Source organism: Gracilinanus agilis, chromosome 2 (assembly GCF_016433145.1).
Source record: "Gracilinanus agilis isolate LMUSP501 chromosome 2, AgileGrace, whole genome shotgun sequence".
In the NCBI taxonomy this organism is placed as follows: Eukaryota; Metazoa; Chordata; class Mammalia; order Didelphimorphia; family Didelphidae; genus Gracilinanus; species Gracilinanus agilis.
This window is the reverse complement of record NC_058131.1, coordinates 581070185-581088062: the sequence shown is the minus strand read 5'-3', so window position 1 is coordinate 581088062 and position 17878 is coordinate 581070185. Positions and strand designations below refer to the sequence as shown.

At 34.7% G+C, this 17878-nt stretch overlaps 1 protein-coding gene across 1 annotated transcript in view; it reads right to left on the bottom strand.

Annotated features, from left to right (window-relative positions):
• The window catches only part of OTUD7A (OTU deubiquitinase 7A), a 431043-nt gene that overhangs the window by 95794 nt on the left and 317371 nt on the right, over positions 1 to 17878 (bottom strand). The window contains exons 6-8 of the mRNA XM_044665393.1: positions 13739 to 13961; positions 8637 to 8644; positions 1072 to 1126 (exon numbers count right to left, since the gene is read on the bottom strand). Of these exons, the coding sequence (XP_044521328.1) occupies positions 1072 to 1126; positions 8637 to 8644; positions 13739 to 13961 (286 nt within the window). The remainder of the gene's footprint in view (positions 1 to 1071; positions 1127 to 8636; positions 8645 to 13738; positions 13962 to 17878) is intronic.

The following is a 17878-nucleotide window of genomic DNA, read 5'->3' as shown; positions in this document are numbered from 1 at the left end:
AAGGAAGGAAGGAAGGAAGGAAGGAAGGAAGGAAGAGAAAAAAGAGAGAAAGAAAGAAGACTAGTTCTTCAAAATGGCAGTCCTTCAAATATTTGAAGCCAAGTAAAAATAGCTTTGGTTCTGGAGTTGGAAGCCTTGGATTCAAATCCAACATCTGATGTTTTTATGTGACCTTGGGCAAGTTATCTAGCCTCTATGGGTTTTGGTTTTTTCATCTGTAAAAGAGAGTATTGGATCTCAGATCCCTTGTAGCTCCAAATTAACAATACATCACCTATCCCTCTCTCTTTATTTTGTATATCAGGACTACAGGAGCAAAGCAACTTTCTCTAGGTTATACAATAGTAGGTTGGAGAACCAAGATTTAAACTTAGATTGTCACAATCCACGTTTCATGTTCTTTCAATCATATGAACTACAGATTATTCTGGGGCAGTTGGTGGTGCAATGGATAAGGTACAAGACCTAGAGCCAGGAAGACTCATCTTCCTGAGTTCAAATCTGGCCTCAGACATTTAACTCGCTGTGTGTCCTTGAACAGGTCACTTAGCTCTATTTGCTTCGGTTTCCTCACCTGTAAAATGAGCTGGAGAAGGAAATGGCAAACTACTTTCTTTGCCAAAAAAAAAACCCTCAAATAGGGTCATGAAGAGTCAGACACAACCGAAAAGCAACAGAACTTTACGCATGTGCTCAAGTAAGCATGTGTACATGAGAATGTAGTGTGTTACTCTTGATTGTCAGCCCTAGAAATGCTCCCAAATTCCCATGAAAAAGAAAATTTATTGGAGATAAGAGATGGTGTAAGTTGATGTACCCTGCCTTGTTTTCCTTGAGAAAGCATCAAAAGGGATATGTGGTATTTTCCTCAGGTATGAAATTACTCTCAATAGTAAAAAGAGTTGGAATTTAGGAGGAATCACTGAGTTGTAACTTATGTAATTTATTTTGTGGGTTTTCAAGAGTGCTCAGGAAAAATGCCCCAAGTCTAATTAAATTCAGGGTTATACTGGAAACCATGGAATTATTAGAATTCCTTTTAACTCTGCCTGTAAGGGCATGCTAACTGACCCAGTTTGGAGAAGAGATAGAATAAGTTGGGCTGTGCTACAGATTGTTTTTTTCCCTCTTTTTCCCTTTCTTTTATTCCTGATACTTAACACTGTACCTGGCACATAGAAGATGCTTAATAAATGTTTGTTTACTGACTAACTAATAAAGTAACATCGCCTGGAACCTTACATGTAAGTGATCTTGATTTCATTAAGCATCTCAGGGTTGAATGACCATCATAATGGTGCTCAGGCATGTGAGAATTAGTACTCAATTCTCAGTCTGTAATCACATCATTAAAATGCAGTGTGGTGGCTCAGCATTTCCCTCGTCTGAAGATAAATCACAAAACTTATTTGTTTGATCTTCAAGAGAATCATCTTGATAATAGCTATTTATGTCAAAAATCCAGGTCTCTTCAAAAATGACTGAAGTTGCTTTAAGATAACTAATTGTAGAGGCACATTATGAACTATGAAAATTACCAATTTTTCATTTTCATATTGACAAAGTCTCCTCCTTCCTCCTTTCTGTTTGTTTCACTTCTCTGAGATTCTCAGTTCATACTGTCACTTTTTCTGCCAAACCAAAGTTATAGCATAAAGTCATTTATTTAGGATGGTTCCTATTTTCTTCCATTTCCATTCAGAGTTCCAATGTTCCTTTTCAGCACCTCAAAGACATGTTTCTCAGCTCTTAATGATTTGTTATAATACTGTCTTTAATGAAAGCCAAAGGTCTGGATGGATCACAGGCAACTGGGCTCTGTGACATAGTAGGTCTCTGGATTGAAGCCTGTGGGTCCCTTTGTGCCTCCATGACTTATGTTACATGTGTACAACCTGCCCTTAGCTTCAAATTTATCTGTTCTGGGTCACACACCCTCCCCTCTAGACTAGATAGTGAGCATACTTCCAAATTAAGATCATGATTACTCTCTAATTTAAACTCAGTCTCCTGAAGACTAGATAATCACCTCTGCTTCAGATTCCTCATCAGAGACACTGTAATCAAGAGGAAGTCATGAGAGGATTTCCTGTACCATGATGCTTTTCATTTAGGTGAAGTCAGGGGGGAGAGTAAATGCACAGAAGAAACATGGTTTTAAGAAGCAATTTCATGTTCCTTTAGTTAGAAGAAAGATTGGAGAGTTAAAAAGAAAAAAGGTTAAACATTTTGTTCCTTTTCCCTCTTTTCTTCATTCATTCCCCCCTTATTCCCTTCCAAAGACATGAAAATAGTAGGAGCTGCCTTCTTATTCATATGGATTATATTGCATCTAGACTACATTAGATTTTGTGTTTTTTTCTTTCTTTTTTAAAGGAACCATCAGGTCATTCTATCATTACTTGAATTGAGTTACCATGAAGGAAGCAACCCAATACGTTTATAGCCAATTCAAACATTTTAGTCACCCTGTTATTAAATGCAGATCTCCACATGTTCAGTTTGGCCATGATGGAGGGTACCATTCAGAGTGTTAGTTCAGAATTATTTTCATCCAGTCTTTTGGAGAGGAGTACCTAGAAACAGTCTGATATTTGCCAAAGGGAGTAGTAAGCAATGGAACATCCAATGGGAAGGATCCACATGTTTCCTGGCTTTTGCCATACTCATAAAATGATGTTAGGAAATTATGGAAACAGATCAACCAAATGACAGGCTATTCCACACTAGATAGCCAATTGAAATTTCAGCCAAATTTTCAAGTGAATATCTCTTTTTGCTTCCCAAAAACCTTGCCATGGTGTACATGACAGCATCTGTCCTTCAGCCAGAGGACTTACAAGTAGAAACTCTCTCCTTTATTTGGTATGTTGTTATTCAGTTCATTTCCCAGGGAGGTCTAGGAAGTGATCCATCACTGATGTCTGCCCTTGAAAGGCATGGTACAGGACCATGCCCAAAGGAAGGACTAAAACCACACGGCCAAATGAATATTTATCCTAGGGCTTGGTACACAAATACTTCAGTCATAGAAAATAATGAGTCCAGTGTTTGGAATACAAATCCCAGGAAAGATCATGATGGAACAAGCTGCTCCTTTAAGGATGTGATTTGGACAGACAGTTCTGGTGTGTGTCTGAGGACAATATGATGCTGAGTGTATATTTTGTCCAGCCTCCTTAAGCCTGAGGCATGGATTTTTGAATTGCTTTTCTGCTGTCACGTCTAGAATTGAACAAATAATTCAGAGTCAATATAGTCTGGAAAACAGCAACAACAAATAGTTATATTTGGTTTAGAGGGACTGAGTTCAAGTCCTATCTCTGTCACATAATAACTATGTAACTCTGGAAGGCTATGTGAATATGATTTATTCCTGAATTCAGAGATAACTAAATAGTAATAGGAGAGTGTACTGGACTTAGAGGCAGAAGAACCCAAATTTCACTCTGCCTCAAACATTTATAAGCTGTGGTGTCCTGGGCAAGTCACTTAATCTTCCAGCCTTGGTTTTCTCATCTGTAAAATAGTATAGTATAGTGTAGTATAGTATCTATTTCCCAGAATTATTATATCAAATGTGATAATATATACAAAGTACTATATAAATGCTAGCTATTATTATTATTACTATTATCACTACTAATAATAACACTTATAAATAGAAATATTATAAATATAAATATATTATAAAGCACCATGTTCTTGGCACTGTGCTAAATGCTTGACAATTATTATCTTATTTAATAATTATTATTTTATAATAAATAATTATTTATTTTAATAATAATGATGATCAAGTAATTCAGAAGGAGATGGTTTGTTGCCAACATTCTATATTGTTGGTGGAAGCGATTCCTTCCTTCTAGTAGGTTACAATCCAAGCAGTATGATACTGGCTCCATTTCTTTTCATTGATTTTATAAGGTTTTATACAATATTAACTCACTTTTTCATAGTTCTTTATATTTCTGCAAACACTTTTGAATTTAATTTTAACTTATATGCTCTTCATAATTAGTTCTGAAGACAGGGTTACTGTCTTCCTAAGAATATCTTAACTTTTAAGCTCTTCTTCTCCCATCCCTGCTTATTTCCCTCTTTAGTTACATTACACAATTCTGTTTAAATGTGAATGTGTGTTCAATCCTCCTTTGTCTGTTTCAAACAAGATCTGATACTCTCTCACTAATCTCCTGGCTTTAGTTTGTAGACTTTTCTCATGCTTTCCAATGATGAAAAACAGCAAGTTCTACCTTCCTTCTTTCTCCTATATATGAAAGAATGTTAACTGATGTCTCCCCATCTTCTCTCTCCCATCCTTTTTAAAGCCCCCATAGCAGAAGTCAACAACCTATTACCTCTATTTTTCTTATTTAATTCCCTCAATATCATTTGGAGACATTAAGGTCCAATTGAACACTGGTTTATTCTCCTCCTGTTACAATGTTAGCATTACATTATCATTCAACTTACATTTTCTCAAATAAATTTACCATTCTAGATTTCTTGTACTTCAAAGTTCCTACTTGGTGCTGTTCTTTTTTTTTTTTTTTTAGCAGAAATGCTTGCATATTCTCTTTAAAGATTTAAGATGAAAAATTCCATTAAATATCTATTTTTTTTTAAAAAATTATCTGTTGGTTTTGCAGGTTGTTATTCTAGGTTGTAATCCTTTATCTTTTCCCTTTTGGAACATTGTATTCCAAAACCTTTTCTCATTTTTCATTAGAAGTTACTAAGACTCATGGGATCCTGACTGGCTTTTTGATACTTAGAATCCTTCCTTTCTGCTTGTTTGTAGTATTTTTTCTTTGATGTGAAAGCATTAGCTTTTGGCTGTGACATCCTGATTAGGGTTTCTTTTAGGACTTCACTAGATGAATTCTTTTAGCTTTGCTTTGTACCCTGGTCCCAATAGAAGTGGGCAGTTTTCACTTATGTTTTCTTGAAACATACTGTTCAGGCTGCTTCAAAAAAATTATCTTTTCAGGGAGTCTAATGATTTGTATCTTTCTTTAACATCTTTTCCAGGTCAGTAATTTTTTATATCAGTTACCCTATATTTTCTTCTATTTTTTTTAGCCTTTTGATTTTGTTCCAATATTTCTTGCTTTTCCACAGAGTTATTGATTTCAGTTTCTATTCTAATTTTCATAAAGTCCATTACTTTAGATGAGGTTTACCATTTTCTTTTCTAAGCTATTTATTTTCCTTCTAATTCTTTCTCCTAGATTTTCATTCAATTTTAATTTAAAAAATCTTACCTTGTACCTTAAAATGATACTAAGTATTGGTTCCAAGGAAGCAGAGTAGTAAGGGCGAGTCAACTGAGGTTAAATGACTTGCTCAGGATCAAACAGCTAGGAAATGTCTGATGCCATATTTGAACCTAGGCCCTCCAGGTCATAGACCTGACTTTCTATCCACTGAACTACTTAGTCATCCCTTATATTTCATTAAAAAAATTCTTGCTTTTTTTCCTAAGTATTCACATAGTCCTTGTGGAGAATACATATATTTCTTTTAAGTCTCTATTTTGTAGCATTCACAGAATTATTTTCTTCTCTGAGGGTCAGGGGGTATATTTAGATTTACGAGAATTTTTAAAAATAATAGTTGGTATCTTCTTTGATTTACTCATTCTCTCCCGCTTTAAGTCCTAAATGGAGGTTTTGTGCCAGGTCATGATGTGCACCCTGTTCTGTTTTTAGGTGCAGCGATCAACCCTCCTCTATTTCTCCTTAGATTCCCTTGGACTTCAAGCTCTGAGGGAGTAAATTCCTCTGGATATTTGCAGTTCAGAACATGTAATCTTCAGGGTATTCTACTGCAATGTTTTTCAAAGTGTGGTTCAAGGACTCCTGGGTGTCCTAAGACCTTTTTGGGGTCTGTGAGATAAAAACCATTTTCATAATAATACTAAGTTTTATTTATATAAAAACAAATATTGATAGATAAAATCCAAATAAACAAAACTTTTTTTTTTTTTGTGGAGCATCCTCAATAATTTTCCAATGTGGAAAGAGGTCCAGAGACAAGAAAAGTTTGAGGAACAGTGATCCATAGCACATCAGGGATAGCTAGGGACGTTGGAGTTCCTGGGTGCCTGAACTCTCCTACTGTGAGTATTTTCACATCATTCTGGCTTCTGCCACTCCTTGCTCCCTAGGGTTTTTGGACCTCCTCAGGGATTTCTGGGGGCTTCCATTTTTACATGAAAGGTTACAATGTCTGTGGTCTTTCACTGGTCATTTTGGGAGGTTGGGCTTGTTTGCCTGATAGGGAATTAGCTTTGTTGGTGTTCCTCTTTCCTATTGTCCTTTGGCTTCTAGCTGACTTCTAAAAATTCTGGGATGGAAAAAAGTTACTATAGTTTTTCATGGGAGTTTCTTTATCATTCATCCATATGGTGTGAATTTCATGATTTTGCTATAGTAGGTATGTGGAAACAACGAGGTCTATCCTTCAGGCAGCCATTGAGGCTGGAACACTCTGCTATCTTTTCAAAATCCCTAAAGTGGAGTTTCAAAATACAATTCAACAAACATTTTAAAAGTATCCACCCTGTGCAGAGTACTATCTTAAATTACTGGGAGATACAAAGATTAGGTACTGGTTTCTGCTTTCAAAGGTCCTATGATCTAGAAGGTGAAATCCAATATAGTTATTAGAACAAAATTAAGAGGGTACAAAAAAGATGTTTGGAAAAGAAATAGTTACCTCTTAGGAGGAGTAGAACCCTACATATAAATGGATATAGTTCATAAGGGGAAAAAGTGAATGGGCTAGATTCACTCAACTTGGAAAACTGAAGGAGGAATGTCTTAATAACAGTTTTCTACCATAAGAAGTAGACAGTATGAGAAAGAAGTTGACTGGCTATATTCCAATTCTGCTGTGGTAACAAAAAAGAAAAAATCAGGTTTTATTATAACTGAGATGTATTCTAGATGATAAGGAGGAATTTCTGACCACAAGGGAGATTGTGGAAATCTCCAAAAATAGAGAACTCAAAAAATTGGGATAACACAGTATAAGTTGAGTCTTTCCTAGAGGCAAACCAATTAGCACCATGACCTCTCAAAATATCTAAAAAGCTTCATTTTAATATTACTTTCTTGTTGACTTCAAGAATCAAATTAAATAGTAAATATTTCTATTAAAATAGTAATCTGTAAATTTAAATTATGTCTTTCAGTGCCCTATGATTTGATCAGTTCAAATGAGCTTCTATTTGGAAGGAAGGTCTATTAAACACTAATAATATGTATGTGAACACTATTTTTAAAAGTGATTTATTTTCCACAGCTTAGTTCAATTCTGTTACCACACTGATTTCTGATTCCTTCCTCCTGCCCTTGCCCTTCCCAGGGTCTCCACTGGGCTATGAATATTTTCTTGAATTATTCATTTGATGTTCATCAGCCCACAAGACAATTTCTAGGAAGCAAAAATGTAAATGTTTGATTGTACCTAATTACTCTCAAAAGATTTTTTTTCTCAAAGGAAGGAAGCATATCTGATGTTTCATGGTGTTTCAGATACAAAAAATTGTTGAATTGTCACTAAAATTTATTCTGAATCATTTCAGATGAATGGATAACTATACAAATGAAGGGGATTTAATTTCTGAAAAGAAGCTGTGCATCTCATTTGCCATGACAATGAGGTAGGCAATTAACATTCTGGGACACTAAAACTCATATATGAACTTTGATCCCAATAAAGGCAATAAGTTGTCAATGAACTAATTCTATTCAATTGCAACTCTAGAAATGAACTTAAAAAAAGAATGATTAATTCAGTCAATTCAGCAAAATTATAAACCCCTAAATCTTCCATAAGCAGGGGGAGATTGCTTTTTGGGAAAGTACAACATGAAGAATTTTCTATTTCTTTGACACTCAATTTAGACCACATATTCAATCACATTTCAATTACCTCTGAATACCAATAGCAAAGGCAATTTCTTTGTGAAGTGCAAAGAACTTTAGGAATCTGGCTTCGACTTGACAAATCGAAAAATTTAACAAATATTTGTCAAGTGCTGACTGTGGGTATGATTTCATGTAGGGTTCTGGGAACACAAAAACAAAAAAGCATAAACTGTCTCTGCCTTTGAGAGCTTATAATGCAATGAGGGGAGCGTAGGGGGATTACAACATGTACATAAACTAAGTATAATGTAGAATAAAGAATGATGGGAAAAATGGAAATATCAGTGGGAAAGGGGATCAGAGAAATAAGTAATCAGTAAAAAAGATTGTGATTTACCTAAACTTGAAGGAAGATTCGGATTTAGAAAGAGGGAGATGAAGAGGAATTATCATCCTCCAATATCAGGAATCATGCCAAATTAAGATAATTCTTAGAGGAATAAAATCATGAGAAAACTGCTTAAGAATGCTATCTCTCTGGAGGATTCTACTAATTCAAGTTATTGGTGAGCTACATATATAAAGACATTATTCTTAGTAAATTGGCATCTCTTCTTCTCATCACTCCTTGAATGGTAAGCTAACTTTAGAAATGTCTTTTAAACTTCAAGGTTCAATTTGGAAACATCTTCCAGAGAAGTCATTTACATAGTCCATTTTTTTTTTTACTTTCAGTTTTAATAGAGTAATCATTACAATTGTATCTAAATCACTTTAAAAGGAGAGAAAGAAAAGGAAGGAAACTAGTGTTGCAGAGAACAGCCCTTATTGAATGTTCTCCTTTTGAAAACCAGAATTCCCCAAAAGAAAAAACAAATGGTATGCAAAACTTTTCAACAGAAGCTTAGGTTTTAGTATGGTCTAAGAGTTATTAGTCATTTCTTTTGACTTTCCAAAGAAATGTTCTTCTGATTCACATGAGGTAATGGAATCAATTAACTTAAGACTTTAACAGATGGCTTGCTACACATTTCTAAATAAGGTGCCCATGCCCATCACCCTTGAAGAGAGACAGAAGCTAACCAAATGTGACATCAGCTCAATGTGAGAATAAGAGGGATTTTTTTTTTACCTTGAATTTGGCCCTGCCATTTCTAATATGTTGCCCTAAAAATAATTTGCGGCCACCAAAGACATATGTGGTAGCAACAAAGAAAATACTTCCTTGAAGAAAAAGAAAATAGGCTAGGTCTATAATAAAATGTAAGGGCTGTAATTGCCATCTCCTTTTGTCATTCTTAGCAGGAGGGGTTGTGAATTAGCACTGCATCCTGGATGACTGACAAACATAGTGGATTCCAAAGCACAATGAGGGTGGAAAGGCAGAATTGGCAACTCATAGTGAGAAATTATTCTCAAGTTATTGAAAGATTCAAGAAAAAATAAAGGGCTACCATGAAGCCATAATGAAATTAATGGGGTGCCCAAATAGGGCAGAGGATAGTGAATAAAGTCAAACTAAGAGGGGTTAGCAGTAATTCACAAAGTGGGCGCCGCCACCCCCTGGCGGGTGCTACAGTGATCCAGGGAGGTGGTGATGGCCACAGGTGCATTTATCTTTCCTATTAATTGCTATTAAAATTAAAAAATTTAATTTCCAGGGGGCTAAGTAATATTTTTTCTGGAAAGGGGGTGGTCAGCCAAAAAAGTTTGGGAATCACTGGGTTAGAGGGAAGAAATGGTTTGAAGTAGCAACTACAAAATATAACTTATGTCCTATGGATCCTAATATAGATATACTATATTTAAAAAAAAGTCCATTTTATCAATACTATGTAATGGTTCTAAGGCAGAAGAGCAGTGAGGGCTAGGTATTTGGGGTTAAGTGACTTGTCTAGGGTCACACAGCTAGGAAGTGTCTGAAGGCAAATTTGAACCCAGGATCTTCCATATCTAGGTCTGGTTCTCAATCCACTGAGCCACTTAGTTGCCCACAACACACTATATTTTTAAAAGTCACATTTCCTAGGTAGTTTTGCAAAATTTCTACTTTAATAGAATAATTCTATTATAGCACTTCTTTTAGTCTTACTCTTCCAATTTGTACTTTCGTCTTGTGGTGGGGTCCCCTAAGGGAGGACTAACCTCTCTTCTTGGCAATAAGTTTTTTAGTGGGGGATTGAGGGGTGAAGCAGGGGGCAGGGAATAGGCATTTATATGGCATCTACTATGTACCTAGAACTATGCCAAGCACTTTCCAAATATTATCTCATATGATACTCACAACAACCCTGGGAGGAAGGTACTGTTAATATTCTCATTTAGCAATTGGGAAAACTAAGATAAACAGAAATTAAATGATTTGAGTAGGCCAGATGTTTAGTAAGTGCTGATGGCTGAATTTGAACTCCTGTCTTCCTGACTCTAGAACATAGGCTCTATTGCCTATGCTATCTATCTATCCCTTTTGGGTGCCTCCCCTTGATAATTAGCCAGTATCCTCAAGTAGTTTTTAATCAACATTATCTAATCAAGTGTTTTTGTCAGAATAATTTGATATACAACATTCCCTCCAAAAGTCTAGGATACACCCACAAATATACACAAATCCACCAAGAAAGCGGGCATAAATTTAAGATTACAATGAAGGTAAGAGCATTTACATACAAAGAGCAGGTATAGACAAAGGGCAAACACAACTCCTGAGTGCTAGAAGTTCTCTCTTGAAGAGATCACACTTCTTAAAGCTGCTTCCTCCCTCACTGGCTATTTTTCTGAATCCGTGTTTGCTCAGCACGTCTCTATTCGCTCCATGATGGATGCATTATCTCCTCCTGGATCGGTCTTTTTGATGACAGGGTTAATAGGGTGGAGGAGTTCTGTTCACACTCCCAGGGTAATTCCCTCTGTGGGGCTGGAGTACTCCAAACTAGATTTCTTCTTTCACTGGACAAATGGACTGATCTCACGGATGGACTATTATTTTTCATACACAGTCCTAGAAGTATGTTGGATTTTTTCAACCACTCCTAAAATGTTTCCTGAGTGGCATCATCTGCCTTCATACAATTATCAAAGCCATGTAATCCTCTAAAATTGATTAAGGGTTTCTTCTCACATAGTTTGCAATTCTGATTGACTGAATTCCAGTTGTCTGGACCTTCTGTGGTTATGTCACTTGAGGTAGGTGCGTGGGGGTACAAATCCCATCCTTACTTCATAAAAATCAAACAATTTGAAAGAACAAACAATAATTTGAATGTGACCTAGCTCACATCATAGAAATGAAATCCTACCATTTTGGTATTTTGCAATGTGGTCTCTCACTATTTTTACTACTGTATTAATTAGAAATTTTGTACCTTTAGACTCCATCTCCCAGAATTCTTTCCCTGTCCCCAAATTCCCTTTTCCCTTTTCATTTACATGCATCTTTATGTTACTGTTTATATAGTTCTGTAAGCTCCTCCCTCACTCTCTCTTCCACGTGAGTGGCTTGTGTGAGCTCCCCCTTGACACTAGCCTTTTAGTTTCCCTTTTGCTTCAAGTTAATTTTTAATAAATCTTTAAAAATATAATACTTAGTTATTGTATATTAATTTTAATCTCTACAGTACATAATGAAGATACTCACTAAACCTACTCTGACATATTGATGAAGTTGTAGATGGTCATTCAAAATTAGCTTGAAAACACATATAACCTCTATTTCTTCGTCTTCCTATTTATCAGAATCTATAAATTAAGAGTTAGCGTGCTTTTATAACTTAATCATTCACTGGCTTAATAACAAGTGATAATTGTCAAACATTATCCTATCACACTATTTCCATTTTAATCAACTGAAGGGTCAGTTGAACTCCATGGAAACTTTGCTGTTCTGAAGACCAACCTGGAATTATACTCAGTTATGCAACTGCATATACTTTTTGGTCCAGTAATGCCACTATTAGGTTTATTTTCTAAGATGATCAAGTAAAAAGGAAAAGAGACTATGTATGCTAAAATATTAAAGCAGATTTTTTTGTAGTGAAAAAGAATTGGAAATTGAAGGGATGTCGATCAATTGGGGAATGGTTGAACAAACTATGGTATAAGATTGATTATAATAGAATACTATTGTGTCATAAGAAATGACAAACAAAATTATCACAAAAAACCTTGAAAGAATTTTTTAAATTGTTGAAGTGATGCAAAGAGAAGTGAGTGGAACCAGAAGAACATTGTACACAGTAACAACAATAATGCATGATAATCAGCAGTGAATGACTTAACTATTTTCAATAAAGCAAGGATCTAGGACAACTCCAGCAGACTTAAGACAAAAAAGGCTACCCACTGCCATAGAAAGAACAGAAGGAGTCTGAATGTGAATGGAAACATTTATTTCTTCCATGAATTTTTCTCTAGTGTAAGCAAAGTGTGTCTTATTTCACAGGATGATGAACAGGGAAATATGTATTATATGGTAATATATGTAAAACCCATATCATATGACCTGTCTTCTTGGGGAGGGGAAAGAGAAAGGGGGGAAAAAAGGATGAAGAATAGATTTTTGGACATATCTAATGTGAGAAATGTTTTCTCTTGGATAAGCATATTTATTATAATTTATTGCATAGAACAAATCAGTGTAAAGGATAGCTAGGTAGCACAGTGGATAGGGTTCCAGAACTCTAGTCTAGGAGGACTTGGATTCAAATTTGACCTCAGATGTTTCTTAGCTGTGTGACCCTGGGCAAGTCACTTAATCCCATTTATCAGGGGCTTGCTGCTCTTCTGTCTTAGAACTGTTATTAAGACAAAAGGCTAGTGTTGCAATGATAAAAAAGATAAAGTATTCTAAACTGACTTTTGGCTTGGTCACCAAAGTTAGCAATATGACCATGGCATGTTGCTTAACTACCCATTTCCTCAGTTTCTTCCTTTATAAAATGAGAAGGCTGGACTAGATAATGGATATCTATAGAGCAGTCCAACCTTTCTATGTTTCTCTATGCTTTTTCACTATTGTAACTTTAGTTAATAAGTGGATTTTCTCTAGAAATATTTTTAGGACAAGGAATCACAACATAAATTAAAAAGTAAAATGTTCTTCAACTTCTCATGAGCTTAGTAAATGTTTTTGTTCTTGGAGAAAAACCCAGACTTGTCTTACACATTCATTCTGGATATTTTCCCCCATGGTGATGGTAATTCTTAAAAAAGTAAGTCAATTTACTTGGTTGCTTACTATGTAACTCTATGCCCCCAGTTGGAAATTGGCAATGATGGAGTAAGGACAGGACTGAAGCCAAGTGATGGTCAGTACTGCTTTTCTCTTGCCTGCAGAATATCAGAGTACAAGCAAAGTTACAGAAGAGGAGAATAAAGGCAAGTTCAGTTCAATGGAATGAACATTTATTAAATGTTTACTATGTGAGAGGCTCCATGTTGGAAGCTGGGTACAAAGATAAAGATGAAACAGTCCCTGCCCTTGGGAATCTGAGCAAATTCTAATCTAATCTCCCTTGGTTGATGGCTAACACAACATCAGTTTTCAAAGGCCATTGATTTAGGAGCAAAAAAAAAAAAAGAAGTCCAAGTATCACCCGTAATTTTAATTATATATAATATAATTTTAAACTATTGAACTAAAGATAAGTTAGAAGCATGATTTTTTTCTGAGAAAGAGGCTTGACTCAAGACAGCCAGAGATAAAATTGAATCTAACAGAGAACAAATGGGTTAATGTCAAAAAATGGGGTATGCTCTTTTTGTTGCTTATGTGAATCACTTAAGTAAAAGCTATACCAGCTCTAATATTGAAATGAAATAAAAGACGGGGAGCTAGATCATCTATCACCAAATGAATTTACTTACCTGCCTGCTCCAAGGCAACCATCGTTGCCTGTTCAATTAAATCACGTTCAATGAAGCTCCTGAAGTCTTCACTGTACACGCTGAGGTCTGGCAGTTGGAATGTGTAGATGGGCATCTCCAGGGGAAATTGTTCATTGCTGCATTCATTGGCCACATGGGATCGGGCAAGGGAGACTATGGCTGAGCTGGCATGAGAAATACCTCTGGAAAGACGTTTTTCTAGGAAGAAAAAGAGCTATGATGTCTGAGTGGCTTGTAAATGCCAGTCCCAAACCACCATGTGTAGAATATCCTATTTATATATAATACCCTCCCTCCCCATCAAATACTGCCCTTTCTATTCAATATATCTTTCGCAAAATGTATTCAGGAAGGTGGGCTGAAAAAATACCACTTTGCGAAAAACTGGAACTCATTATACTAAGCCACTAAGAAAGATAATTGGTAAAGGCTTAATAGAAGAAATATTTATTAACATTCTAAAAGATTTTTCATTATTCTTGTTCATTTTGATCTCAAGCTGTATCTAACAAAATTCAGACAGAATTCTGTGCACAACTATCATTTCATATCATTAAAATACATCAAAGAGATTGGAATTTGTTTTTATCTTTAAAGCAGGTGGCAATCTATTTTGGATCTAACCGTCGTGACTTCAATTTCAAGACAGTTTCTTTTTTATTTGTTCTGATAAATGCAACATATATGGAAATATGCAGACCTCAAACACCAAAGCAATCTGTATGTTTTTTCTCCTGTTGGTACCATAGTTTGTCATAAAATACCTATAGACCATTCCCTACTTAAGAATTATAACTATGACACAGAATTTTCCTAAACAAAGGTTTTCAAACTTTTACAGGTGACAGAATCCTTTATTTTAAACATAACTTGGCAGAACCCTTGCAGTAAAATTGTTTTTTAAAGTGTTTAACCTGGGATGTTTAATTTGGAGCAATTATTGCTATAGGGTCTAAGGACTAACCAAGAGCTACTTGGTCATCTTAAAAAATAATATAATAGTAAAATCTTTTATAACACTTAAAAATTTATAATATTAGTGCAACCAGATGACAGAAGACTAAAAACAATACATAAATATTTTTTTAAATCTTGTGCTTTTTATATCAATTTTAATAATATTACAAATTACTTATATCATGAGAAGCATATGATTGTTATACATATAAGTGGGGATAATATTAGATGAAATATATATCTTAGAAGCTGCTTCACAATAATTCTCATAGGGGAAAAGAAGAAGATAGTGAATTTCCAGTAATTCATTCATTCATTAGTTCTGCTTTTGTTTTTAAGAATATTTTTAAATTGTCTGCATCTTATTTGAAAATACCTCAACAATTTCTGTAGAACTAGAGACTGGCTAATAAAATTATAATAATACACATCATAATCCCATGAAAATCTTATCAGAGAGAGTCAAGAACTATATTTTCATTTGATTTTTATTTGTTATTTGGTACTTAAAGTAATTTTGCTCAATTTATATGATCAGTTTTAATTATTAATATTCTACCTTTTTTGTTTATCCATTTCAAATTTCCTAGTATTATTCAATTTAGACTCCACTAGAAATACTTGTACAAAAAAGTTATAGTAATAAAAAAAATCAATCCCCCAACCTATAAATAAAGGATCATAGAACTAGCTAGAAAGGACCTTGGAGTTCACCTGATCTAAATCTTTCATTTTACAGATGAGGAATCTCATGTTGAAAAGGGTTAATGATTTGCCCAAGGTTACATAGGCAGAAATAAGATTTTAATGTCATTATTCAACTGACATTGTTCTTTCTAAATTACCATCTGTATGCTTAGTTACTAAATCTAATAACAATAATAGCAATAACTTGCATTTATATAGTGCTTTTTGTTTAAAAACCACTTTTTGTCAATCAATCCTTATGGCAATCCTATGAAGTTGATAATGCCAATATTACTGTTATCATGTGAAATATGGAGGAAATGGAACACTAGATTATCAAGGGCCATGAATGAAATTGTACAGCTACCAAATAATGGAACTGGGACTCAAGTATGAGTTCACTGTCTAGAGTTAAATTTACATTTAGACTGAGTACTTGGAACTTCAGAGCCAGAGATCCTTAACCTGGAGTCTGTGGTTTTAAAAAATGTACATTTTGACAACTATATTTCAATAAAATTGATTTATTTTGCAATATTATTTATACCTCTAAAAGTACTTTATATGTAATTCATAGGCCTTATTATACCATGAAAGAGGTCCATGATACTAAAAAAGGTTTAAACTTTCCACTTTGGAGGGAACTTTCTATTATAATGATGTATTTTTTTTTGTCATGAAGTATCTAAAAGGTACTTATTGTAGTTCAATAAACAATTATTAAATATTTAAAATGTGCAAAGCATTTTGGGAGATGAAGGAAAATCTGAAATTTATATAAGATAGTCCCTTTCCCTAATAGAATTCACAGTCCAGTAGAGAGATATGAAGAGTACACAAATAAGTATAATTAACAACATTTTGCCATAAGTACATTGCATAAGAAATATGTTAGAAAGTTGTTTCTTTTGTGCCACCATTTCTTTCCCTAAGATTCTAAATCAAAGAATAACAATAATACTTCAGATTTTCCTTAAATCATTCCATCCTACTTAATTAGACAGTTTTTAATTAACCAGCATTTACGAGGATTTACTATGTGGCAAGGAACAGTGTTAAACACTATGGATATGAAGACATGAATGAAACAAATAGCTTATGTCTTCAAGTAGCCTACATTCTAATGGAGGAGACAACACGCATGTATGTATGTGCACTTACATATATATGTATAGATAAACAGGTATATATAAATGTAAACAAGTATAAATATATAAAATATATAAACATGTATATGTTATGTATATATGTATGTGTATAAGTATATATGTACATATAAATATATTGCATATGCACATATACATGTATATATGTATATTATATTTGCAAAAAAGAATTTGAGGTGTTTTTTGGGAAGGAGCACACTACATTCTGGGATGATCAGAACAATACTTATTGGAAAAGATATCTTGAAGTGAGGCTTGAAAGAAATCAGAATTTCACAAAGTGAAGATGAAGAAGGAGTCCATTTTAGGCATGGGAAAATGAGAAATGGAAAATAATGTATGTGGAACACGAAGTAGGGTACTAGTACTGCACTGTAAAGTAGTTAGAAGGGAATGATCTATAGGAAAACTGGAAAGGTGGGAAGAAATCTGGTAGTGAAGAGATTTAAATGTCAGAGTTTATATTTGATCTTAGAAGTAAAAAGGAGGCATTGAGGGCTATTGAGTTATGGGAATCTGATCAGATGTGCACTTTGGAGACTGTGTGAAGAATGGATTGGAAAGGAGAGAGGCTCAAGGTAAAAGGATAAAAATGAAGCTATTGCAAGAGTTCAGGCAAGAAGTGATAAGGATCTGAACTAGGGTGATGATTGGGTGAGTAGAGAGGAGGAGATCTAATTGAAGAACTGCGAAACAAAGAGATTTAAAATGTCTAGCCATTTGTCTTACAGAAAGTAGTGCCCACCAAATGTTATATTCATATAAATATTTTAAAGGAAAAAATACTCATGTTTAGCAATCAACTAAATCTATTATAACATAAGAAGTACGAAATATACATACACATTTTAAATACACAATTGTCGGTTTAGGTTACAATCATAGAGTCAATTTTTTAACAAGACAAACATTCTTCTTAGACTTTCCAAATGAAATTATCACAGGTTCATTATAAGTATTGTCCCAAACTCCATGACAAGCTCATAAAAGTACACTTGGGACATAATGGTCCTACAACATCTGCTTCTAATTAGGTTACTTGTTAACAAGAAATTTTTCTATGTGTACTATTCTGCCTGATCTCTACTCCAACCCCCTCCACTTGTCTGCCTACCATAAGAGATATGCCTCCTTCTCTCTCTCTCTCTCTCTCTCTCTCTCTCTCTCTCTCTCTCTGAATGTCTCTCTCTGTGTCTGTCTGTCTCTCTCTGTCTCTGTCTCTGTCTGTCTCTCCCTCCCTTTACCCTTCTCTTTTCCCCCTCCTCTCCTCTCTCTATATTTGTTTTTTCTTTTTTAAAGGGAAGT